General features: G+C 42.6%; 1 protein-coding gene across 8 annotated transcripts in view; it reads left to right on the top strand.

The window, feature by feature from the left end:
- SPATA13 (spermatogenesis associated 13) overlaps positions 1–27385 on the top strand; it is a 154642-nt gene that overhangs the window by 81885 nt on the left and 45372 nt on the right. For 6 of the 8 annotated variants that reach the window (XR_005054903.2, XM_036994702.2, XM_073227711.1 and 3 more), the window contains 2 exons: positions 22054–22419; positions 23942–24086. Coding sequence is in view for 7 of the 8 variants with exons in the window: in XM_036994702.2 (XP_036850597.2) it covers positions 22054–22419; positions 23942–24086 (511 nt within the window). In the remaining variant the exon portion in view is untranslated. Of the gene's footprint in view, positions 1–20640; positions 20749–22053; positions 22420–23941; positions 24087–27385 lie in introns of those variants that run through there. The other 2 variants (XM_036994704.2, XM_036994703.2) reach the window with 2 other exon arrangements.

Raw genomic sequence — 27385 nt, 5'->3', positions numbered from 1 at the left:
TACCCCACTGGCCCCCATCTCAGAACCACTACCTACATTTTTGTTCCTGCCTTAAAGAAGAAACAAGGAGATATTTGTGGCTGCACAAGGTACAATGTCACTAAAATAAAGCCTCCCTCCAGCTTCTAGTACTGGAGTAACCCAGTAGGTGAGCAGGGGCTAAATTCAGACATTTTTTGTGAACTACGAAATGTGGAGTTTTATGACACTTATGGATACTTCATACATAATGATAGCTCCAAGTTTCTGGTATGATTTAATCAGAGATACAAATACATGACATAATTTAGAGTCTTTCTAGATTACTTAGATGTTACTCTTTGGGCTACTCAAATAGCTACCTGGGAGATTTACGAGTTCTCCTGGAGGGTAGAAATCATGCACAGCTATTTCACCGAGCCATTCGTAGAACTAGAAAGATGAGGTTGCATATACAGAAGTAAATGTGACCTGAGAAAGTCTGCCTGAGACTTAAGAAGTTTCATTGAGGTGTAATTTGTGTAACATAAAATTTACCAATTCTAAGTAGAGCAGTTTGATGATTTTGAGAAAATGTACAGTTGTGCGGCCACCACCACAGGTCAAGTTATAGAATATTTCCATCACCCAAAAAAAGTTACCCCATGCTCTTTGCCCTCTCTTTTTTGCATGCTGTGTTTTCATGCTCAGTACTTTCTTTTTGAGCAATTAGATAATTTTTAGTAAACTTAAGGCAGTGTGCAACCATCACCACTATCTAATAGTAAAACATTGCCATCACCCTGAAAGAAACGTCATACCCTTTGACAGCCATTTCCTCTTCTATCCCCAGTACCTTCTCTGCTCTCGTGTCTATAGATTATACGTTTCTGGATATTTCATAGACATAGGATCATGTCATTTGTGGTCTTTTGTGTTCAGCTTCTTCCATGTAACATGTTCTTTTCAAGGCTCATCCATGTTGTAGCATGTATCAGTACTTCATTCCTTTTTATGGTTGAGAAATTCAGCTGTGTGGATCTCCAGTATTTTGTTTATCCATTCGTCAGTTGGTAAAAGTTTGAGTGGTTTCCACGTTAGGGCTATTATGAATAATGCTCCTGTGAACATTTATGGCCGAGTCTCTCTTGTGGACATATGTTTCCCTTCTCGTGGGTAGATGACTAGGAGTTGAATTTCTCTGGGTCATTTGGTAATTGTATGTTTAACCACTTGAGAAACTGAACGGTTGCAGTAGGTTCCCACCAGCAGCGAGAGTCCCTCGCATTGCGAGAAGCTCTGAACATCCCAGCTGCTCTGCAGCTCGTGTGCTCTGGGTGCGGCCCCAGCGGCGGGTGTGCGATGCTGGCCCCTCTTGCTGTTAATGAGCATTTCCCTAATGACTCATGATGTTGAGCATCTTTTCCTGTGCTTATTAACCATTCATTTATCTTACCTGGTGAAGTGTTTTTTTCCACATCTTTTGCTTATAATTCTACTGCATTTTCTGTCTTATTGAGCAGTATGATTTCTATATTTATGCTGGGTATAAGTCCTTTATCAAATACATGACTTGCAAATATTTTCTCACAGTCTCTGGGTTGTCTTTTTATTTTGTTAATGGTGTCTTTTGAAGAGAATTTCTAGTTTTGATAAGAATCCATTTACCAGTTTTGTCTTGTAGGGGTTGTGCTTTTGGTATTTGATCTAAGATGTCTTAGCCCCGTCACAAAGATTTTCTCCTATCTCATCTTCTGGAGGTGTCATAGTTTCAGCTCTTACTGTTAGGTATGTGCTTCATATATTTAGTTGATTTTTGTGTATAATGTGAGGTAAAGGTCTAGGCTCACTTTTTTTGCATGTGGACATTCAATTATCTCACCTCCATTCATTGAGCAGCCCACTGTTTTATGCTACAGATAATGTTAAGTTTCACACTCCAGTGGCTTCTCAATTTTCTCTGACAAAGAAGCCCAACACAAAAATTACAATTAGAGTTGGAAAGATCACCTGAAAATATGGTACAGTTTGTGCTTTTAAAAAATATTCTTCCCAGGAAGTTAGCATTTTATTGCGTGGACATCTTTACTGTCAGTGTTTTATATTACTCCCTAAGTAACAACCCGGGGGCAGGAGACATTCGTTTCACAGATAATGTGTCTCCCATGGGGTGCTTTTTCGTGTGTGGTGAAGAGAATTAATGTGCTTTCTATTAGTTGTCTTTGTGCTAGCTTATGTTTAGTTTCTCCTGTGGTGTTTTTGTTGATCTTCGTTTTTTGCAGAAGAATTCCTAAAGAGAATATTTCTTACATAAATATTATTAAATCATAAAATGTAGGTCATGAGTCCAAATGTAAAAGTAGCATTTCACTTTAACAATGGAGTGAACATTTTCTAACTCAGTGTTTTTTTTTTTTTTTTTTTTTGAGAGGGCATCTCTCATATTTATTGATCAAATGGTTGTTAACAACAATAAAATTCAGTATAGGGGGGTCAATGCTCAATGTACAATCATTAATCCATCTCAAGCCTAATTCTCGTCAGTCTCCAATCTTCTGAAGCATAACGAACAAGTTCTTACATGGTGAACGAATTCTTACAGAGTGAATAAATTCTTACATGGTGAACAGTACAAGGGCATTCATCACAGAAACTTTCGGTTTTGATCATGCAATATGACCTATAAACCATCAGGTCAAATATGAATATTCATTTGATTTTTGTACTTGATTTATATGTTGATCCCACATTTCTCCTATTATTATTATTATTTTTATTTTTAATAAAATGCTGAAGTGGTAGGTAGATGCAAGATAAAGGTAGAAAACATAGTTTAGTGCTGTAAGAAGGCAAATGTAGATGATCAGATGATCAGGTGTGTGCCTATGGACTAAGTATTAATCCAGGCTAGACAAGGGCAGCAAGACATCCACGGATGCAGAAGATTTCTCTCAAAGCAGGGGGGGTGAGGTTCTGAGCCTCACCTCTGTTGATCCCCAAATTCTCACCTGATGGCCCCCCTGCGACTGTGCCTGTCTTAGGTTGTTCCTCCCTTGAGGAATCTTACCCGTCTCTGGCTAACCAGTCATCTTCTGGGGCCATACAGGGAAATGTAAAGTTGGTAAGTGTCTAACTCAGTGTTTTTTAAAGAAATTTCTATCTGCTCTGAAAAGGTTTATGCTCATCATTACATAAAATACTTCTTTTGCAGTGGAAAATTTCAAAGTATTTCTAAATGGGTGCTCAACATTTGACAGGCTGTGGAACTTTATAAAATTAAAAAAGCCACTTCTAAAATTATTTCTAAAAATGCGAAATCTCTGATGAAAATATAATATACATGTAATCATGTAATTCTTGAACTTTGCAGTGGATTATTTCTAGACCAGTTCCTCTCTTGTGAAATGTCATCAAATAGGATATTCCCATGAAAACCAAGGCAGGGAGAGGGAGATGGAATTACGTATCTGTACCCGAGTAAGAGCCTAGATTTATAGAAATTACCATAATAACCACTTATAATAAAATATAAGTGATATACAGTATCATTAATGCATCACGTGTTAAGCTTTCTATAGGATATGAAATTCTTAAATGAAAATGCTGTGAACCAACATTATAGTGTATTTGTCCCCGGACTTGCTACTGGGATGCAAAACGAGATATCGAAGCTGGCCTATACAGACCACCTGAGTGACTCCTAGTGGAGGTGTTCATGGGGGAGAGCGGGTCGGTGTTTACCTCCGTGGGTTCCTCGTGGACCCTTCCAAGTTTAATGGAAGGGGTGGTACGATCTCTTTATCCTCAAATGAGTGTTGCTGGAAGGCAGAATCGGAGTGAAGTGGTGATCGTCTGTGACTCCTCTGTGCTCACCATGCCCTCGCCATCCCCTGCCTTTGCTTCTCATCCTAAGCTACTCTCTCCTCCCAGTATAGTAGTGCTTCAACCTCAGACTATAAAACATAGAACACAGACTTTTTCAGTCTTAAATCTTTCCTCTTACATTCTCTTGCCACCTGCGGAAACTTGCTTGTTGGGAAGGATTCCCTTACCTTGGTGCTCACACATCGGAGACTAGGAAACCAGGAGCAGGGTTGGTGATAAAGTGGGAGAGGGAACTGCAGTCTGTTTGTGGGGTGGCCCAGAACTTAAGTAGGTTTTGAGGGAGACAGGACTGGCAGGGTTGAGTTCCTGCCCTAAAACATGGTTATTGATTTTGAAATACTTAATTATAATAACTAAGCAATAACAAAGTAAGTTCATTTTTGTAAAATTTTATGTGAATGCAGGTATCTGTAGACAGCTTCCTTTCCATCCACAACTGTCCGTTTATTTATTCATTTATGTATCCTCTAACTTACCCATTCAGCCCTTTACACATTCATGAAGCATTTTAAATTGCCCATTTCTCAGGTTCTAGCGTAGACTCTGAAGGCATTACCACAGTATTGGATAGTTTGGGAAAAATGCAAGTAGCTGCTTTCAAACAATATTCAGATAAATAAATAAATGCTATGCAAATATTGTAGTGGCTTTAGTAGAGACCCCAAAAGGAGCAAAGAACTCAGAGCCCAGGGGAGTTTATGAAGTTTAGGAAGTGAATTTCAACTGAATCTGGAAGTATACATTTTATAAGTTGACACAGGGCTAAAAGATATACTAGAGGAACAGCGTTTAGGTCATTTACAATTGCTTAAGGTAAATATTTGACAAATGGTGGGTTGTTTGGTGTGGCTGGAGAATAATTGCGTCTGGAGACAGAGCTGGAAAGACATTTTGGACAAGACTTTGAGTGGCCCCAGATTTGTTCTAGGTAATGGCTGGCCCTGGTCTGGTGTGTGTTCTGGTAGTAGGGTAGAGAGTGGACTGGGGACGGCAGAAGGTTGGAGGACTGTCGGAGCAGATGGAATAGATTCCTCCTGAGACTGAGTAACTGGCATCCTGGGGTGACTGGGCAGCTGTGGCTCGGGAGGACCAGGGAGGAATTCAGAATACCTGGTGTGGGTGACTGGGTATTGCATGTCCTTACCTAAGAGAAAAAGGCGGTTTATGGAGAGATGATTCCTGAAGATGCTATTCTGCATTCTTATCCAGGAACCCTTTGTTTTCATGGTTCTAAAGGCCCGTAAGGCTGTTGATTTGAGAATTTGTGTGCTGTCATCCATGATTTGGAATGACTGGTGATGTGAATACAGACACCTTTCTCCATCTTCTGCGAGAGAATAAGCTGGGACCTCTTCCCCTGCCCCCATTCTGCTTTCCCCTCTCCTTCCTGGTTCCTTTTACCCTCTCTGTGCAATGAAAGCCAAAACAGCATTAAGAAAAAAACCTCTGATGTTCAAAAGGGTTTAAAAAAATAATGGGTTTCTGACATACTCAGAACTAACATGTGGTTTTCCAAGTATTTAGTTGTCTTCAATCAATAATTTCAAGAAGGAAGTAAGTTCTTTTTTTTATAAAGTCATGCTTTTTAGTTAGCCGATAAAAGTTTGAGTAGAGCTCTGTATTTTTCAGCATGTGATTCGGACATAAAATATGTTTCAAGATGGAATCATTATGAACACTTATTTTATAATATGATGGTTTTAAACTCCCTTTACTCTTAATGAGCCCAGGCATAAAATAAACACCTACAATTCTACTATTTTTTTTCTACCTGAGTGTCAAACTCAGCATTGTGTTGCTGTTGGTTTTGAGATGGTGGGGTGGTCTGGGTTTTTAAGTTAAGCCCAGAAAACGGAACTCCCTGGAATGATGATTATGAAGGCTAGAGGAGGAAACCCCATCAGCCACAGATATGGGTTCTCGGGGGGTGAGCCCTGCCCTGTTGGAAGGGAGACAATGGGGTGTGGTAAGAAGGGTCAGGAAGGGGTTACCACAGTCATGAAGTTTTCTTTATTTTAAATAAAGGGAGGATGAGCTGAGTTGGGCTGCTTTCTTCAGTAGTGTTTAAATTTTTCATAGTTAATGATCTTTTTATTCCCATGCAGCTGGGCTTAATAGTATTAAATTCTGTTGTCCCTGAACTTGAATATTTGCATTTTTAATAAATCACCTATTCTGCCTGTGTAGCAAGTTACTAAGGCCATAGGCTCACTAAAATGTTTTAAGCTTTTATTTATCATCAATTTTACATACTTTATACACAGTTACAAAGATAATTTAAGTGTCTAATATCACCACTATACTCTGCTTTTTTCTTCCAAGGAGATAAGAAGCAATATTTATTTATTTATTACTAATTCACTTATAAAGAGCATTATGTATTTCATCAAATATCTTTAGCAAATGGCCTGTTACCTGAACCCAAGGGACAAAACCACAGCTTTCCAGGTTACAATAGTTTTTTTTTTTCATCTTTTTTGTACTTTTTAACAATTATGTCAAAATGACTGATGTGCATGTAATCCCATTTCATAATGATCAGAACAGTTGTTTTCAGTTAGTCATATGGGTTTCATTGCTGTCAGAATTCCAGCAGACACTAAAGGTCCTTACATTTTAAATCAAAGACACAGCACATTAGAAAGAAGGTAACCTATTGTTAATATTTACTTTTGCCCGAGGAAGGAATGACCCAGAAAACTGTTTCTACTTTCCTGTCTGTTTCCTGTAGAGGAAAGCTCTACTTTCCTCGGGCTTCTCCACACCCAGTCTAAATCCAAACCTGGGGCCTGAGAAGGAGAGGGACAAGTTAACAACGGTGCCTGTCCCTTCCTGAGATGGTCCACGAGCTATAGGAAACCTTGAAAGTTAGAGCTGAGCCAGCCTAACCATGCACAGTTTTGGGGTGGTTGTTAAGTGGAGGGTGTTTGGCCATTTACTTGTTTCAGAGTTAGGTCAGAGGCTAACCCTCTCCTCTCCTGCTTGCTTGGACAATTTCAGAAGTCCCTCCCACTGTCGGTCCCCCCATGCTTCTGACCCGCAGATAAGGGAGGAGACTCAATGAGATATCGAAGACCTGGAAGGACCAGCTTGGGGACTTGAGGCTTAACAGTGCAAGAGTGGTGCTGAGAGGGCACTTCTCATGTTTATTATCAAAGAATTGTACATGACAGTGATCTAAGGGGTGACTTAATACATAATGGATAACTAACCCCAAAACCTTGGCACAGTGTCAAAGCAGTCGCGTCACAGAGACGAGCATCAAGAGTTACAGAAAACTCAGTTATTACTTCTTTTTGTACATACATCAAGAGTTACAGAAAACCCAGTTAAAACAGTTAAATCATAAGTCATCGTTGATTATTGCCTTCCAGGCCCACATTTCCTCCTTTCTTTTTGAAAACAGATTATTACTCTAGCAGGCATGTAAAACAGCAGCGGCTGGGTGAACACAGTGAGGTGTCCAGGTGACAGATGGCCTCATGTAGTTGGGGGGTGAGGTTCTAAGCCTCACCTCAGTTGGCCCCCATTTTCCCACCTGATGGTCCCCTGCGACTGTGCCTGTCTTAGGTTGTTCCTCCCGTGAGGAATCTGACCCGACCCTGGCTAACCAGCCATCTTCCGGGGCCGTACAGGGAAATGATAGAGAACTGAAAGGGAGGCAAAAATATAATTTGTTGTCAGCATGTAGACACATCCTTCATGCTCATAAACCCAGCCTGTGTTTAAAATATACAGAGATTTAGTGTCATATATGAGCTTCTGTAGAAAACAAACTTGCATATGAGGAAGAGGTAAATCAGATAAGAAATTATCACTTTTTAGCTGTTATCTCTTGGAAAGTAGCATAAGCGTGTATTGGCTTCAGTAAATCAACAATTGAATTATGCACACAGGTTAGCAGGACAGGGATACATACACATAGCAACAAAAGGCCATATCCAATGGAACCAAGAAAACCAATTAAGCAACCCAGGCTTTTGTGAAAACTTATCCATGACATAATGAATGTCATCTAATTGATTTTGAATAGTTTGAGAAAAATCAGACAAATTAAAACAACACATTCTTGGAAACTGTTCACATCCCATATGTTCTTTTAACAATAGATAGTCTATAATAGCACAATTTTGAAGTACGGCAACTCGTACTTCTCCTAGTTTTTGGTTAATTTTAGACAATATAGAAGCACTCAGATTTGTTGTCTACAGGCCAGCTTGGATATCTCGTTTTGCATCCCAGTAGCAAGTCCGGGGACTGGCAGAAGGAATGCAGCAGTGACTGCAACAGCAGCAGGATTTAACAACTTCAAGTTGTCATCACAGCCAGACAGTAAGGCTCGAAGAGATCTTCTATGCTTATATCCAGGGTGATCTATGAGAGCAGGAAGAATATGTCTTACGCCACAAACACCTTGGTAATGTGAAGAAAAAGCTTGATAGGTCTTATATTGCACAGAAACACCCAACCATTTGGAAGTCTATATCCATATGGCCATTTTACATGAATAGTGGAGTTACAATAAGAAGGTGTATGAGTACAATTAATACATGTACAATCAGTGATTATAGTAGTACTACCAGGTAAATTTAACTGAATATCACACACAAGAGTTCTAGGAGAATGGGTAATGTTTATACCTGATATGTTGGTAAACACTGGGGGAGGAAGTCCTATTCCTATTAAATTCTTTGTTAACAATCCACTAATGGAAGAATCTCCTGCTACAAAAAAAGATGGTTTATTTAATCCTTGGCTTGCAAGTTGCAGCCACAGGTTAGGTGAGGAGAACTTATGTTCTGGAACAAGTGATATGTTTAAATACACATAACTACTCTTATATAATATGTCAGGAGATCCTTTTTGAAATTTCTCACAGGTATAATTTCCAATATCTTCTCGAGTCAAAACTTTTATAAATATCATACCGATTATTTTCCTTTCTAGATAGATCAGTAGCATTATACCATCCAAGTCTTCCTCCAGACTTTTGTCGATATGTTTCTTCGCCATTCTTTTTCCATACTACAGGACCTATAGGAGTAGAACAGGTGGATATACAACGAAGGACTACTCCTCGGTCTAAATATGGAGGACTGCTCACACTAGCTGTAATAGTGCAAGCTGTGCAGTGTGTGTATGTAAAAATACCATTGCCGGAAACAAGAATAAAAATCTCATTATCCGGTGGGTCTCAACTGTCCGGGAGCTCTGTACAGACTGTTGGTGAGGTCTGTTGATGATTATCTCTTGGAGTGGGCTTCTCTGAAGGTGCTGATATTGGGAGTTCTTCATATCGTAACTTAATTCTTTTTCTGGGTAGCCAAATCAGGTGTTGATTCTCTGTAATGACACAAACAAACCCTTTGCCCCACACTTTAATATGACCTTTATACCATTGTGAAGAACCTACTGGAGACCACCATACAGGAACTGCTGTTGTTTTGGAAAAAGAAATATTGTCAGAAAAATGCATTTCCATAGCTGATCATCCGTCACGTTTTAAGAGATCAAAATTGAGAATATGTAAAGCATGCATTAATCATTGATTTGCAGTTAATTTTATCATATCGGGGAGTAATCCCCCTTTTTGTTTTAATAAGTAATGTTTAAGATGACGACGTTCAATTAAAGCTTGACCTGTAGAATTATAAGGAATACCTGTTTTATGAGTAATATTGTATAGCTGAAAAAGTTTTTCCAGCATAGTGGAGAGGTAGACTGGAGCGTTGTCAGGTTTTATGGTGGCTGGAACATCTGGTACTGCAAACGCTTGTAAAAGATGAGTGATAACATGATGAGATCGTTCTCCTGTCAAAACTGTGGCCCATGAAGCAGAAGAATACGTATCTATGGAAACATGAACATGTTTGAGAGTTCCAAATTTGGGAACAATAGTAACATCCATTTGCCATAGGGCGTTAGGATGTGTTCCTCTGGGAACGGTTCCAGTTTGTAAGGTAGAAGAATTAATTTGAGAACAGGTTGGACAAGAGTTCAGGATATTTTGAGCTTCAGAGACAGAAAGAGAAAAACCCTTTTGTAAAGTAAAGGAGGGAGCATGAGTCAGGTGATAGCGTTGAGCTGGTGAGTAATTAACTAAAGAGACAAGTTTATCTACTTTATCATTATAGTATGATAAAGGACCGAGTAGATTAGAATGTGATCGTATATGAGTGATAAAGAACTGGGGTAGACGCTGACAGATACACACCTGTAATTGAGAAAATAAAGTGTTAATAGGAGATTGTATGGTGCCCAACGTCACAGTTTCTAATAAAGGAATGGAAAAAGCAGCATAAGCAGAGTCAGTAACAATATTGAGAGGACCTGGAAAATCTTGCAGGGCTTGCAATATAGCATATAACTCATTTTGTTGTGCAAAAGGGAAAGACGTGAAAAGTTTTTGATAAACCAGAACAAGTTGTATAGGCTGCTTAAAAAGATTTTGTACCGTCTGTAAAACAGGTTAACAGCATCTAATAATGGGTTAGGAGAAGTTTTCTGAGGAAGGATCCATTGATGGTGCTGAAAAAAGGAAAATAATTTATTCTTAGCGTAATGACAGTCAATATTTTCTAAAAGATCAGAAAGTGCAATTTGCCAATGAGTATTTTCTTGAAATACTTGTATGATATTTTGTTTAGGTAATGGAAGAATAATGGAGTGAGGATCTTGGCCAATCATCTATCTTAGTCTCTGTCATCCTTTAAGGATAATGGAGGCTACTTTGTCAATGTTAGGTTGTAAGGAGGGTTTAGTTTGATACTGCAAAAATATCCATTCTAACCAACCATCACATTGATAGAACACTCCTGTGGGAGAATGGAGAGTAAAGTAAACTAATAAAAGTAAGGGTTTGTGTAAGTCAATTTTTGATAATTGAGCCTTTTGAATGTGTTGTTCTATCCACTTGAGTTCTTCCTCAGCCTTTGAGGTTAAGTCTCTAGGACTATTAAGATCTGGGGGTCCTTTTAAGATGTTGAAAAGATGTTGTAATTTATAAGTAGGAATACCTAATAATGGTCGGATCCAATTAATATCTCCTAAAAGCTTTTGAAAATCATTTAAAGTTTTAAGATTATCTCTCTTTATCTGAATTTTCTGAGGGATTGTTGAATTTTCTTAAATTTTATTCCCTGTTTAATTCATTGGGTATTGTATTTGTATTTTATCAGGGGCTATTTGTAAACCCCATTGTTTTTGTTTTTGTTTTTTTTGGTATCATTAATCTACAATTACATGAAGAACATTATGTTTACTAGGCTCCCCCCTTCACCGAGTCCCCCCCACATGCCCCTTCACAGTCACTGTCCATCTGCGTAGTAAGATGCTGTAAAATCACTACTTGTCTTCTCTGTGTTGCGCAGCCCTCCCCGTGCCCCACACACACTATACATGCTAATCGTAATGCCCTCTTTCTTTTTTTCCACCCTTATCCCTCCCTTCCCACCCATCCTTCCCAGTCCCTTTCCCTTTGGTAATTGTTAGTCCATTCTTGGGTTCTGTGATTCTGCTGCTGTTTTGTTCCTTCAGTTTTCCTTTGTTCTTATACTCCCCATATGAGTGAAATCATTTGGTACTTGTCTTTCTCCACCTGACTTATTTCACTGAGCATAATACCCTCTAGCTTCATCCATGTTGTTGCGAATGGTAGGATCTGTTTTTTTCTTATGGCTGAGTAATATTCCATTGTGTATATGTACCACATTGTCTTTATCCATTCATCTACTGATGGACATTTAGGTTGCTTCCATATCTTGGCTATTGTAAATAGTTAAGCCCCATTGTTTTAATTCAGCTTTGGTCTTATTGAGAATAATAGTAAGAGACAGATGTTTAGGTAGGGCTATGAGAGTATCATCCATATAATGAATGATATAAGCTGAGGGCCATTTTTCACATATAGGCTGAAGAGCTCTATGCAGATAATTTTGACAAATTGTAGGGCTGTTTAACATTCCTTGAGGAAGTACTTTCCACTGGAATCTTTCTCAAGGGGCCTACAAGTTTAAGGAAGGGGCAGCAAACTTTTCCCTGTCTGCTATGGCTAAAGGAATTGTAAAAAAAAAAAAACAATCTTTAAGATCAATGGATAGCCATGTTCCAGTCTTTTGGATTCATAGCCAGAGAAGGGAGACCTTGTTGTAAAGGTCCCATAGGTCTAAGAACTGCATTAATTTGTCTTAAGTCATGTAATAGTCCCAAATTTCCTGATTTCTTTTTTACAACAAATACAGGAGAATTCCACGGACTCATGGAGAATTCCAATCTATGCTGTTCTTGAACTAATGTGTGTAAAGCTGCCAGTTTTTCTTTACTGAGGGGCCATTGATCCACCCAAACAGGCATCTGAGTGGTTCACTGTAGTGGTATAGGAGCTGGCAGCCATGTATCAATGGCCCCTAAGAAAAAGATTGAACTGATAAAGGTTCATCGAAAGACAGTGTAGTGTGCCATTGTTGCATCAAGTCTTGTCCCCAGAGATTAATTGCTACATGAACAATTAAAGGTTTCAATAAAGCCAGTTGTTTTTCAGCGCCTAGACAATGTAAGGTAGCTGAACTTTGCCATACTTGAGAGGCTGTACCAATGCCTGAAACTTGAATATGCTTCTCTTGTTTGGGCCAATTTTTTGGCCAGTGTTTAAGGGCAATTACAGATACATCAGCTCCTGTGTCTAGCAATCCTGTGAAGGACTTGCCTTGAATACAGATTTTGCATTGAGGTCTGTCAAATATGATTTTTGTATCAAGCCATATTTGTTTATTTGTACTTCCAAATCCACCTTGTCCCCTTCCATAAGGTGTTGTTGAAGCTGGGAGATAGGGAAGTAAAAGTAACTGAGCAATTCTTTCTCCTTGAGGTATATATATAATTCTTTGTCAGATGATACCATTATTTTAATCTCACCCATATAATCCTGATCAATAACCCCAGGTCTTAACTATTAATCCTTTTAGTGTCCAACTACTGCGACCTAAAAGTAATCCTGCAGAATTGGGTGGTAAAGGGCCAAAAATTCCTGTACTAAGTAAGTGGACTCCTTGTGATGGGTGTAAATAATACAGATTGAGAAAGAGGCAAGATCTACAGCAGCACTTCTTTTCTTGCTGCTTAAATCATGCCATGTTCTTTTTAACTGGAGAAGATGCCTCCAGTCTTTTCTAGGGCCGCAGAGGTTGGCGCGGTTGAAGGATTGAAGGCTGAGACCCATTGATAGGATTATCATCATTATCAAATTTTGAACAACATTCATTAGACCCTTTTTTTACATTTTGGGCAAACAGACGGCGGTTTATTTTTATTTTTTAAATTTGGCTCCTTTGTCCTTTTTTGCGATCTGCAGGCCTCTTTCATTTGCCCTTGTTTGCCACTACCAAAACATTTCAAATTTTTTGAATTTCCCCTTAATTTTCCCTTCATAGTGGTTGCTAGTAAATTTGCTTGGTATGTAGGGGAACCTGCATCGGCAAAAGCCTTGATATAATCCTCCATTCTAGCTCCCGCAGCTTTGAAAGTTCTAAGAACTCTTCGGCACTCTGTATTTGCATTATCATAGGCTAACATTTGCAACATTTCTCTTAAATCTGGATGTACTACTGTTCGTCTTAAGTTATCTTGCAGCCTCGCAACAAAATCAACATACAGTTCATTGAGTCCCTGTTTAAGTTTACTGAATGGTAAGGCGGGCTTTCCAGCCGACTGTATTTTTTCCCAAGCTTTCAGGGAACACACAGACGTACGTGTGTTACCGCTGTGTCCTCGTACCCAGCTTGCCTTTCTAACTGCAGCCGATCTTGTCCTGCCAGCTGTTCAGCAGTTAAAACGATTGGAGGACTGGATGCTGATTTCGCAAAGCTTGTACTTTTGCTTCCTCATATCACCACGTTTTGAATTTTAAAAACTCAGAAGAGTCTAAACAGGTACAAGCCAATAAATCCCAGTCATGAGGAAGCATCCTTTCTTGTTCTGCCAACCCCCTCAAGAGACCCGCAATATAACGGCGAATTAGTGCCGGAAGTAGAGATGGCTTTTTTAAAACCCTTTAATGTTTTATAAGGAATAGGTGTGTAAAGTGCTCTGACTCCACCTTGTGGAAAGTCAGGATCCTCACTGGCCCAAAAGGAGTTAAGTTCACCAGTGCCACTAAGGGTGTCAAATAAGCATCTATATCACCCTCTCTCTGGGCTTCGCATATTCCTGCAGCCAAAGCAGACGCAACAGGGACAGGGGCTGAGGAGTTTTTATGATGAGAGAGACAAACAGGACGCTCATCATCACTTTCTGAAGAAGAAGAGGATGAAGAGGAGTCAAGCGAATGTGGAGACGAGGAGCGTTCACTTGATTTCACCACGCCGCGCAGCCCTTCTCTCTCTCGGTCGTGTGTGTCTGATTTAGTGTCAGAAAGCGGGGGAGTCTGTAGAGGTTGTAATCAGATTACATAAAGACCAGACAGGCACAGGAATAACGTCCCCCGTCTGTGAGCCTTTCTAAAGTCTCTCATAACATTATTCCAATCAGCCTGTTTAAGGGTCCCCTGTGGCGGCAACCAATAACAGTGTTTCCTAGGATATTTATGAAGTTGAGCAAAATCCCTTTTAGAAGTTCTCACTCCTCATGTTTTTAGGAGGGCACGGAGTAGTTTTAAATGTTCCTCCCATTTAACAGCTTTAGATTCGTTTTGGCCCATTATAGTGTCCCTGATGTCTCAACCCTGTTCCTACGTAGGCTTTCCTGGGAGTCTTACTGGACCAATGATATTCAGAGCTTCCCCGCTCTGAGTTTCAGGGTCCCTGTTCAGGCGCCACTTGTCGGTCCCCCTGCTGCTTCTGACCCGCAGATAAGGGAGGAGATGCGATGAGATATCGAAGACCTCGAAGGACCAGCCAGGGCACTTGAGGCGTAACAGCGCAAGAGTGGTGCTGAGAGGACACCCCTCATATTTATTGATCAAAGAATTGTACACAACATTGATCTAAGGGGTGACTTAATACATAATGGATAACTAACCATAACTTGCTGCTGGACAGCCTCCAGTCTCACGGAACATTACGCTCTCAGAAACCTTGGCACAATGTCAAAGCAGTCACAGCATGGAGACGAGCATCAAGAGTTACAGAAAACTCTTTTAAAACAGTTAAATCATAAATCATTGATTATTGTCTTCCAGGCCCACACCCACCACATTGTTTACTCCTTAATCAGCCTAAGTGTGGTAGGAAAAGATACACGAACCCCTGGAAGGAGTTAGGGGGAGAACTGGAAAACCTGGGTAATAGGAAGGCCATTTCTGGTAGCCTCGCTTTATACTGGAGTAACCCTACCACACGCAAACACAGCATACGGTCTGTAAAAGAAAAGGCCGCTTTGGAGCCAGAGAGACTATTCCACGTACTTGTTATAATTACAGACAAGAAACCAAGTATGATTCAGTAAATGAAACAAAACCAACTCTGGTTGAGTTCCATCTGTGATCAGTTTAAGAGAAAAGTTCTGGGCAATGAGGAGAGAGAAGGGAACAGAACAGACAACAAGAAAAGAGAGATGTAGGATGTTGGGGGTGGGGGGAACGTCCAGGAAAAACTGCACCTACGCATCCACTGGAGAGTGAGGACCAGCAAATAGCCGGGAGAAACAGGAGAGGCGCATGCACCGGGCACCACCGGAAGTGAGGCCCTGTGAAGGGGATGGGCATGCAGACTTTCGTGGAGCAAAATCACAAGGCCTAGTACTTTTGAAGTTGCTACTAAAGGTTTTCATCTTGTGTTTTTCTTACCACAGCTACAAAGGGTGGTGTCATGTCTAGTGCTGGCCTCACAAAGATGGCAATAAATGTGGTGCCTGAACACACTCATTCCTTCTTTCTTGCATTAAATCTACTGCCTTCTCTATAGCTAGCTTCTCATCTATATGGGTGTAATCATGTCTTTTTACTTACCTGAAAATATAATTTTAGATAAATACTAAAGCAAGTTGATAAAAGTGTAAGATTTCTAAGTGTAAGACATCCCTTTAGTGTTAAAAGTAACAGAAAAAATGTCATTAGGGCTCCAACTTTTAGCTAAATATGTAAAGATCTCTTTCTTCTTCCTTTCAGTGCCTCAAAATATAGTAGTTGATCTGGGATCTTTTGAGTTCCCTCCTGTGAGAAACACACTCACTGGTCCAAATTCAGTAAGTGGACACGGAGACAAAGAGAACAGCGGAGCGAGGCTTTAATGAAGGTCTTGCAAGATCGGGTGTCTGGTGGGCAGGCACACCCGGGGAGTTTGGCGCCAATAATTTAATCTCCTAGTGCGCCAGTCCCTCCCCTGGTTCCTCATTGGCTGAGTACTACAGGGTTCACAGTCTTCCCCGGATGTCACCTAAGCCCGTTATATCTTTCCTTTACATGTCTTAGTCTTACTGGTAGGTTTAAAAAACTCAAACAGGTAGAGCCAGGCCCTTATCAATTTCCCCACCCCCACTCTCAGCCTGAGCAGCTTCCACCACGTGGCCCTTTGTTAATACTTTACTGTTAAAATGTTTAAACATCCTAGTGGGAATAAATCACATTTAGGTTCTATACTCTTTCCTAACACCTCCCTCGCTTAAAATCCTAGGACACATATGTACAAACTGTCCAGTTCCCAGCACTCTGTAACCCAACTACCATGCTTAAAAAAGAAGGACTATGTAGAGGCTTTTTGAGTATGACCTTAATTTTCATGTAAGGGAACTTAGGTAATGATGCATTGCTCGAAATAGTGAGATACCAGTATTTTGATTTTATAATATGTAAGGCCTACGATTGCATGTTTTCTGGAGCACAAGGCTGGTGTTATATGTTACTCTTAAGTAATATTATCTAAGATGGGATGTTTTAATCTCAGTTCATCCAAGGACACTAGTGGCAGAAATCAAGGAGTGGGGACTTGTACTAGCCTGTTCCTAAAATGGAGCATTTCCGTCAATTATGAATGTAGACATCGAGCCAGAGCAATTTTATCAACACCTGTGATATTGTCACCAATAGAAATCACAGATCTTTTTCTCATCATACAACAATTTTTTTTGATAATTTAAAACCTCTAATCCTTGTCAGTACTTGGCAGGTTTTAGACCTATCACTAGTCTTTCATTCATGTGTTACATGTATTATTATATCACAATTCTTTTTACTTTTTGATAATTGCAAATCAGCTGACTTTATAATCTTTCCTATCTTATTTTCTACATTTAAAATTATGATTCTGAGAAGGGTCTATAGCTTTCCCCAGATTGCCCAGGGCACCATTATCAGAGCTTCTCATAACTCCCATTGTCTCCCCCCTCCCTCCAAGCAGCTCTATAGCTAAGGGCAGGAAAACCTCAAAGTTCTGTTTTCCTTCTATAAAAGTATGTGCTCAGGGTGCAGGGCTGCAGAGCAGAAAAGACAGATTTTGAAATCAGATAGACTGGGTTGTAAAATGGACCCCTCCCCTCCTTGGCTTTATTAACCAGAGCAAGATTTTATTTATTGTAGCCTCAGTGTCTTAATCAGTAAAATGTGGCAAATAGCTACCTATGTCTTGGGGTGGTTGTGTAGATTAAGGTAACATGCCTGGTAGAGCTCTGGCATGTTGTAGGCATTCAAAAATCATAGCTTCCATTGCTATCATTAGTACAGACCACTACACACTAATCGCCAGGATGTTTCCCCTTCTCACCTCCAGCTCTGTGACTGCACCTGAACTCCCTGTGGTTCAGAACCCCGATAACCTGGGAAAACACAGGAAGCCTGCTTATTGTATTAGTGCACATCTTGAGAATTCTTTTTGGCTCTCCTACAGTAAAGTTTCTTTGCTTTAGTTTTTTTTTTCTTTCAGTCTTCATAAAGCATCTTAATTTCCTCGCCTGTAATATTTTCTTCTGAATTACCATGCTTTATTAGTTTCCTATGGCTATTCTAACAAATTACCACTAACTGGGTGACTCAAAACAACAGCCATATATTCTTATTGTAGGCGCCGGAAGTCTGAAATCTCCGTGCTCCCTCTAAGGCCCTGGGGAGAACGTGTTCTGGCCTCTTCTGCCTCTGTGGTTGCCGGCAATTCTTGGGGTGCCTTGGTTTATAGGTGCATCACTCCGAACTCTACGTCTGTCCTCACATGACTTTGTTTCCTTCTGTCCTTGTGTCCGAATTTCTTCTTCTTCAAGGACACCAGCCATTGGATTAGAGCCTCCTCACCCCTTCACTTCCCAGTCTAGTATGACTTCATCTTAATTAAATTACATCTACAAAGACTATTTCCAAATAAGACCACATTCACGGGTACTGGGGGTAAGGATTTCAGTATCATTGTCTGTAAAAACCCTGTGTACTTGCATTAGACCAGGCTTCAGAGTGGATATATGTGTCAGGGTGTTTTGTGCGAGTCACTTCTCCTCAAGTTAATGATTTACATTCACTGTGGTTTCAGAAAATGTTTTGAAATGTCTTGTCTAACTGGAGGCAATAAGGTCTGTCTTGGCTTTTTACTTTAATGAAGGAAGGTAAGCAATCTTGTATAGGTAGAAAAAATGTCGGATCCTTGAGTGAGGAACATACTTTAAAAGTATCCTGAGAGTCAAGAGTTAAAAAGACAGCCACTCCAGTGAACAGTTTGTTTACAGAAGTTTATGACTTGGGTGTGAATTGGCCATTCAAGCCGAGAGAGCCCTGGCTTGATCTGAAGCTCCGACTGCTGGATTGTGAGAAGCTGGTCTAGGCAGAGCTCTGACACAGCTGCTTGTGCCCTTGTCTTGTTTTAAAGGCCAGAAAAAAAATTTCAGCACGGATGTGGCCAAGTGCTTGTTCCGACAGTGTGTCTGTGGGCCACCACTGCTTGTTGCAGAGTCCGGGGTAGGTCGTGACCTGTTGGAGAGTGTTTGTGGGTGCTGGGTGTTTGGAGTTCCAGGTATCGTCATGGTCAAACCTCTTTCCCTGGGTATTAGCTGAGGTGGTATTTCAGAAGTGTGAAAACTTTGGTAAAAGAAGATTCAGCTATAGAATATGCACCAAAATTCAGGTTTGTTTTATTTTTACAAGGAATACAAGTCTCCTCTGGCTGAGGCCACTGTTTGACTGCAAGCTTAAATCTGAGGGACTTTACCCCCCTATCCTTCTCTCCCTCTGACCTTTTGCAAGGAGTAAAATGGATATTACCATTTTATATATTATTCTGTTAACTAATTTTGCAATTCCTAGAACATTTGTGCCAGTTAGAGGCGGGTATTTTCTCCTTTTATATCTTCACCAAGACTGTTTGAATCCTGCAAATAGCAATAGAGTTGTTTCTTATGGTGCCCCTGTGTGGGAGCAGCGGGGACACTTGGAGCATGCTGTGCTAACGGGATTGTCCTCCCGGCCCCTGCCCTCTCATTTTCTGCTTTGCACACACCTGCCTTCACCCAGCCTCCATCACTTCCTGGCATGTTTTGGCCTCTGAAGGATTTGTCACCTGAACAACTAAGGATTTGTTACATGTTCTTTTTTCCTAACCCATTTCCTTATTTTCTTCTTGTCATCAGTGAGGCCTCAGTGAGGCAGGCTGCGTGTTGCATAAGTTTAAAGCAAAACAAAAACTGCACATAGATTTGTGACCAGTTAGACTATTGTAATTTTGTAATTTTGCCCATAATTATGTAGTACTTCTGTTTTTCTGCCACACTGAGTCTTTTTAATCACAGGGTGATAGGATAAATGGGTTTATTCTCACTGTGTGCCTAAATTGTGCCACCCAATTTAGTGATTTCGTTAAGCTGTCCAGAATAACCTGTTTTTCACATGTAGTGCAAAATATAATACTGACTTTTCCGTGATTTCTCTCATATTTTCCCATGGTGCTGTCAGAGAGGAAAAACTTCTGCCATCCTCTCAGGTTTGGGGGTGTACGAATTAAACTTCAAAAGACAGGTTAGCAAGAGAAACAGTTCACATAAAAAAAGCTTGAGAAAGAAGTTAGAATGAGGGGCTTATATCCCATCTCCATAGGGGAAACAGCGGTGGAGAAGGGCACTTAGAAAGAGCAAGTGACTTTTAGGAAGGATAAATGGGCCTGAAGAAGAACAGATGGGGGACAGGGTAGTTTTGTGACAATATCTGTGTAGGTGGGGGCTTTTCTCACTGAAAAGAGCCAGTCTTCCCTGGTTGGAAGAAAGAAAACCCCATCCCAAGGAGAGGGATTTAAGACACAGTTCTTTATGGGAGGCTCCACTTTCAGGCAGATAAGGAAGTTCAGGAAAAAACCCTATTCTTAAAAAATCTTCAGCTCAAAACAGTTTTTATGCCAGAGCAGTATATTCTAGATCCCTTCAGTGGTGACTTGAACTGCAGATAGCATTCCAGGCAGTAAGAGTCAGTCGACAGCAAGGTAAGTGGTGACTCCTCGGACCCATTTTCTTTTGAGCAGAAGTAACTTGGTAAAGTGGGAAAATTTTGTCGTGTGGTGGGAACGGATATTAGGAGGCCCACATTTCAGTGTCTTCTGTTGCTACTCATTGGCTCTGTGCCTGGGAAGTCCCTTCACTTCCCTAGGTCTCAGTTTTTCTAATTTGAAACATGATGGGGTGGAGTAGAATATCTTTAAGTCCCTTCCTGCTTCCTTCGCTCTTCATCACGTTTTTTATAGTATAGGATCTTAGGGAATGCTTAGGCACACCAGACTGGATATGGCGGAGGCTGCCTTTCAGGCCTGTTACCCCTGATTAGCAAGAGGCAGGACGTGGGGCTAGCTGTCAGTTCTGTCTCCTGACCAAGGGGGGGGCCTGCCCTGCAGTCACATGACTTCTCTGGCTATTCTGGTGCTCTTCCTGTGCCCGTTTCTGTTTTTACTTCATTTGAAAATGATGTACAGGTATGGAAGAACTGAAGGGCTCACTGGTGCCTGCCGCATACTTTCGGTAAACCGTTCTCTTTGCTTCTTTCCGTAGAACTCTGCATCGCCCCCTCTGAGCCCAGACTTTGAGGGGTGTGCTGAGATAGAGGTTATCTCTAGGCAGACCTGACCCTGGGGATTGTTATTTTATAGCGCTGTTTTTTAAGAGCAATAATGAGCAATGGCTGATAAGGGCTATCTTACTTAGCATTATCACAGCTTTTCATCCTCACAAGGACCCATTATTTCCCAGAGAACAACTGCAGAACCAAATCTGCAGAAGTTTAGTTATTTGCCTGAGGATACAAAGCTGGCTGGTGACCCGGCAGGACTTACGGAGGACCTCTTAGCCTTTTTTCCCCCCTAGTGCATTGAATTGCCTCTCATAAAGTCATTTGAAAAATTATAAAGTATTGCCTAATTTCGGATCATAGGCTGTCCAGCTGTGGGACTGTCTAGTCTGAGATCCTAAAAGCTTAGTTGTCCAAGCTCACGGCTAGTTAACAGCCTGGTCTCGTTTTCGTGACTCCCAGTTCAGTGCTCTCCCCATCACACGTGAGTCATTGACTGTCAGGCTCCAACAGCCCAGATTAATCTTCTAAAAGCACCTTCTTTTTTTTTTCTTAATTTTTCAATTTTGGTATCATTAATCTACAATTACATGAGGAACATTATGTTTACTAGACTTTCCCATCACAAGTCTCCCCCACATACCCCATTAGTCACTGTCCATCAGCGTAGTAAGATGCTATAGAGTCACTACTTGTCTTCTCTGCTATACTGACTTCCCTGTGTCCCGCCCCCCTCCCAACACCTGCTTCATTATCCCTCCCTTCCCACCCATCCTCCCCAGTCCCTTTCCCTTTGGTAACAGTCCATTCTTGGGTTCTGTGAATCTACAAAGCACCTTCTATTTTTAAACATTATTGAAAAAAATACCTTGGAGTAACAAAGTATAGAATTACACATTCACTTCTAGCTGACCTGTATCTCCCCAGTGCTATTGTTATGTATATTTGGGTTGACACCAGGTTCTTTTTATGAGCTCACAGTTGTGCTGGTTTTCTAAATGTCTTTTACTATAGCTCATCACTGATTACCAAACGTAACTAAATTATGGTTTCAGTTCAGCCTCCAATTAAAGATAGATTTGCTTATTTTAACCCACATTACATTATGCCCTTCTGTTACACAAACAACTTAAAAAAATAATAAACCAGCAAATAAGCCTTGAGGCACCGCAGAGGAGGTTGGGAGGGAATGTATCGCTCCTCTTTTTCAATACCTTCCTGGATATTGGCCCTCACCTAACTTGTTCGCATTTGAAAAGGTTGTTACTGAGGAATCCTGGAGGCGGAGCGCATCGCAAGATGAAGAAAGGACAGAGGCTCAGAGGATCACCTGCAGGAGATGGGGCACTGGGAGCAGGTCCCGGCCGCGACCACTGTCTGACTATGGCCAGCTGGCTAGCCGAAGTTTGTCTATTCCTGAAGACTCAATTGCGGTAGATCCCCAGAAAGAGGACATTGCGGATGGTGACCACCAGCCAGTCATGGCCTCCACGGACCCTTCAAACCAGAACCCTGCCGTGGGCTGCCCCAGAGGAGGCCGGAGAAGACGCCCCATCTCTGTGATAGGCGGGGTTAGCCTCTATGGGAACAGCCAACCAGAGGACATAGAGAATCTTCTAACCCAAGTAAGATCTGGTGTGCTCCCGCCAAAGGCAGCAGGGCCCTCCTCCGGCTTCCTGGCCTTTGTTGTCCCGCTGCAAACCAAACAGGACGTCGCTTTCCTTTCTTCTCTATGCCTCCAGGATGGGGTAGCTGCTCCCCACCTTTCTTCCTGACTTTGAAAACATGCATGAATTTAAACTAACCATCTGACACTGGGATGCCGTTTACTAATCTTCTGTTTCCTTGGATCTTAAATAATACGTGAAACTAGTTTACTGTTCCAAATCACCTGAGATTTTAATGACAGGAAAGTAGCAATGCATATTTAGTGAGTTTCCTGAAAGAAGAAATTCTTGAAAGAGAAAGTGTTGTCTATTGTTAAAATGTAAAGATAAGAAAACAAAGAAGCAATCGATTTTTTTAGGAGATAAGGAAATAATTATTTTTACCATTTTTGCTTTACATTCTAGTTCCAGCTTTGCAGCTGCTTTGACAATAGATGAAAATCCTATTATTCCCTTAGTATGGGTTAGTAATTCAACAAATTTTATCAAGTTACCCAAAGAGAACTTGGAGGATACAAAACATTTTACACATTTAAAGTGTCCAGGAGGAGTTAATATTATTTGGTGAGACTAATACCCCAGCCAAGGTCTAAAGGTTCATTTAACAGTATATGAGTAAGTGCCCAATTTCATTTTTTAAACTTGCTAGCTGATATCATAAATCACCCATAAAATTCTCTGAAAAGGGAAATTCTGCATCGGTATCGGATTTTATTACGTTCTCTCTGGAAAGTCCAACACAAATGCCTCGTCTGTAGGGAGCACTCAAAAACCTTTTGTTGAATTGAATTCTTAAGGTGAAAAATTAAGTTGAAGAGTATTGCAAACTTCTGTTGTTCAGATCCTCTGTGTGCTGGGAAATAGTTCTCAGCTAAAACAAACTCATCTGTTCTAACTTGAAACACAGTATAGGGAAAACTAAAGACTTAGTCGTTACTTCCCTTTAGAGCATCAAGTGTAGCGTAGTAAGCTAATTCTCTGTATCATAAGCCCGCTGAGGGAATCGGGAGGAAAATACTGAGGAAATCTGAGGGAAGCATGACCCACCTGGCCTCCGTCGGCCTTGGGCTTCGCCGCCGCCTTTGCTTCTGCGGGCTGCTGCTGGGAACACATCTTCTTAACCTCCTGACCCTGCATCTGTGTGAGAAAACCGCCACTTCCTAAACTGCTTTTCCTCTTCTTAGACCTTTGCCTTTTCCTGAGTGTTACCTATCGGCATGTTACTGACAAGTAAGATGAAATGTGCTGCTCTGAGGTAAAGGCCATTGGGTTCATACGGATTTTTAAAGTAGAATAACTAATTGCAGTTGAGCCTCAGTGCAGCCTGAAGCTTTTGACATGATTTGGAGAAACCATTTCACATTTCTGAGTGGCCTCGAGGAGTAAATGCCAACCAGGTTCTCTCAGTTATGGTGTGAGTTGCTCGCAGGGGCTGCCACTTCCTGGCAACTTCTCACAGCCTTTTGCTTTCCTTTTGTAGCCGGCAGCCAGGCCTCCCGTGCCAGCTCACCAGGTGCCGCCCTACAGAGCAGTCTCGGCCCGGTTCCGGCCGTTCACATTCTCCCGGAGCACCCCCATTGGGCTGGACCGTGTGGGGCGCCGGCGGCAGATGAGAGCGTCCAATGGTGAGTGGACAGGCCCGGCCTGCAGGGGGTCTCCCCTTTCTGAAACTGGCATGGAATCCGTGGTCTGTGCGGTTACACTTGGGGCCGGCGGCCTGCACGCCTCTCCGCCTGTCCCTGGAGCAGGGCCTGGTGGTTGGAAGGCCTGTCGCAGGAGCTGCTCCTGCAGGCGTTGGGTGGTTGTCAGCTGTTTGGGGTGGGTGCCCTGTGCCTTCACAGTGACTCTGGTTTGAGCAGTTTGCGTCTCTTGCCTATCTGTGTACCTGAGGGTCTGCAAGTGCAGATCCGACTCAGAAGGGGTCCCACGGATCTGCCTTAACCTTTTCAAAGCTCTTTCTGGGTGCTTGAATTGCAGCAATACTGTTGTGACTACCAAAGAAAAGCTTTTATTAGTTAGTATGCTATCATAGCACTTACCCAGTAAATACCTGTTGGTTTGCATTAATACCCCATGTTTGGGGGATGATTTTTAAGTTCCTCAAAATCTTCCCCTACACGTGTGGTCATGTCAGTGCCAGTCAGTGGGCTGGACAATGGCAGGCCAGCGTGGGCTGGGCGAGAACAGTAAGAGCTGATACCGAGCACTTACCACGACTCAGCTGTTGTCCTGGTGCTAAGGGAGATTCACTCATTTCATCTTACATGCCGTGGTGAGTACTATTATTAGCTTCATTTTAAAGATAAGAAAACCCAGGTAAGTAGGTAAACTGCCCTAAGTCACCCAGGGAGGGGCAGAAATGGGATTTGAATCTTCAAACAGAATTTTCAATACGAAGGCCCACCTTTAACCATTGAACTATACTGACTTTTTAAAGAAACAGCAGATGAGTAACGATGACCGCTTGAAGAGCTGGGTTTACCATCTTTTAAAAGTGGATGTCATGTGGGGAGCAGAGAGTGGTGAGCTGGGCTTGGGAGGCCCCAGCCCAGTTCCAGCACCGCCCCTCCCTGGCCATGGGGTCACGGTCTCCTGGTGATGGCGGGGGCTGAGATTTACATAGCGTCTTTCATTCAGGGGACTTGGAGGTGGTGGGGGATGTCATTTGGAGAGAATTAAATCTCAGGGGGAGCAGAGGAGCCGAGGAGGGCTGGGGAGGAGGAGGAGGCCAGGAGGTGTGCCTGCGGGCCACCGGAGGTGCTCAGAGGCAGGCTGAAGAGGGTGATGGCTGGGGATCAGAGGTGGCAAGGTCACTAATGGATTCTGTCACAGAGATTGTGCTGGAGAGCATCCTGAGGGGGGCCAGACGTGGCAGTGAGAGGCCAGAGAGCTGCAGTAGTGAGGGGGTGTTGCCACCCCCACTCCTGTCACTTACGTCAGGAGGGGTCAAGCTTAGACTTTCATCAGAGAGGAGGGCAAGGGAGAGGGAAATCAGGTGGCAGCCAGAGGTAGGGGGCGTTGGCAGCCCTTCATGCCTGTCATCATCTCGGAGGCACAGACAGGACACCCTGGAGTCACTGTCCCCCTCACCCGCGGAGTCTCCTCTGCAGGGCCGCCCTGCTGCTCAGGCTCCTTCACCCTGTACCTGTCACCCTCACAGCTGCCCGTCCCTTCCTCTGGCCAGGCTTCCAGGCACTGGTCAGAGTTGCCGCTCATGTTCAACTCTTTGTTACTTTCCCTGAAAACTTCATCATAATTACTGAAATAAGTTCCAGTTCCTTAACAAGTTTACAGGTTTTCTGCAAGCCCAGGCTAACCTCCATCTGTGTCTCTCTCTTCTCTTGCCAGGGCTTGCACTCTGTCCCTCTGTCCCTCTGTCCCTCCAGCCTCTGTCCCTCCAGCCCTCCGACCCTCTGTCCCTCCAGCCCTCTGTCTCTCCATCCCTCCATCCCTCTGTCCCTCCATCCCAATCCCTCCAGCATTCCGTCCCTCCATCCCTCCGTCCCTCCAGCCCCCCAGCCTTCGAACGCTCTGTCCCTCTGTCCCTCCAGCCCTCCGTCCCTCCATCCCTCCAGCCCCCCAGCCCTCCAGCGCTTTGTGCCTCTGTCTCTCCAGCCCTCCAGCCCTCCGTCCCTCTGTCCCTCCAGCCCCCCCGCCCTCCAGCGCTTTGTCCCTCTGTCCCTCCAGCCCTCCATCCCTCCGTCCCTCCAGCCCCCCAGCCCTCCAGCACTCTATCCCTCTGTCCCTCCAGCCCTCCGTCCCTCTGTCCCTCCAGCCCCCCAGCCCTCCAGCCCTCTGTCCCTCTGTCCCTCCAGCCCTCTGTCCCTCTGTCCCTCCAGCCCTCTGTCCCTCCAGCCCTCTGACCCTCTGTCCCTCCAGCCCTCTGTCCCTCTGTCCCTCCAGCCCTCTGTCCCTCTGTCTCTCCAGCCCTCCGTCCCTCCGTCCCTCCGTCCCTCCAGCCCTCCATCCCAATCCCCATGCTCTACTCCCTTTGGCCCCATGCCTAGAATTGCCTTCCTTCCCTTTACCCTGTGTCAGCATTCTTTCCATCAGAATTCAAAACTCCTTCCCTCTGTACCCTTGGTGACAAAGTACCTTCACAGTCACCCTTCTGCAGAACAGCTGGGCCCGGCTCTCACGTTCATTCTCTCCAGTCCAGTCCTTGCCTGCTGGGGATGTATTTTGAGAAAGTTACCCAAAGGAGAGCAAAGCTACACTCACAGGATGTCCTTTACAGCATTACCTGTGATGGCACAGTGGCTGAAGCAGTGTGAGTGTCCAGTTACAGTGCAGTAGTGAGTTGGAGTGTCATATGGGCCACTACTTCAAAAAAGTAAATATAATAACGAAAACCATGTAACAAACATGAGAAATGGCTGCTGTAATTCTAAAGTGAGAAAAAAATAAAAAGGAAATAAAATCATATGTATATTGGATTAATTTGCCAAGGCGGCTGTAACAAAGTATCACAAACTGGGTGGCTGAAACAACAGACATTTATTATCTCGGTTCAGGGGGTTGAAAGTCAGATCAAGTGTTGGCGGGGTCGGTTCCTTTTGAGGGCTGTGCAGGCCTGTGCAGGCCCTGCTGGCCTCTCTCCGAGCTTCTGGTATCCTCAGGGACCTTGTGTCTTAGTGGGTACCCGTCCCAGCCTGCACCTTTACATGGCATCTCCGTGTCATGAGGAATTAGGTCCCACAATAATGATCTCATCTTAATTTGGTCATGTATTAAGACCTTTATTCCAAATAAGGTCTTATTTGCTGGTACTTGGGGGTAGGATTTCCGCACCTTTTTGGGGGACACACAGTTCAACTCATAATATATACCATCATTGTAGCCATATGCAACATGTGCACATGTGGTCAAAGATTTAACAAGGTGCAAAAATAAAAATAGCTTGGACAGGGTGGTAGGAATGTAG

This window comes from Manis javanica, chromosome 1 (assembly GCF_040802235.1).
Source record: "Manis javanica isolate MJ-LG chromosome 1, MJ_LKY, whole genome shotgun sequence".
In the NCBI taxonomy this organism is placed as follows: domain Eukaryota; kingdom Metazoa; phylum Chordata; class Mammalia; order Pholidota; family Manidae; genus Manis; species Manis javanica.
This window is presented reverse-complemented; position numbering and strand designations above follow the sequence as displayed.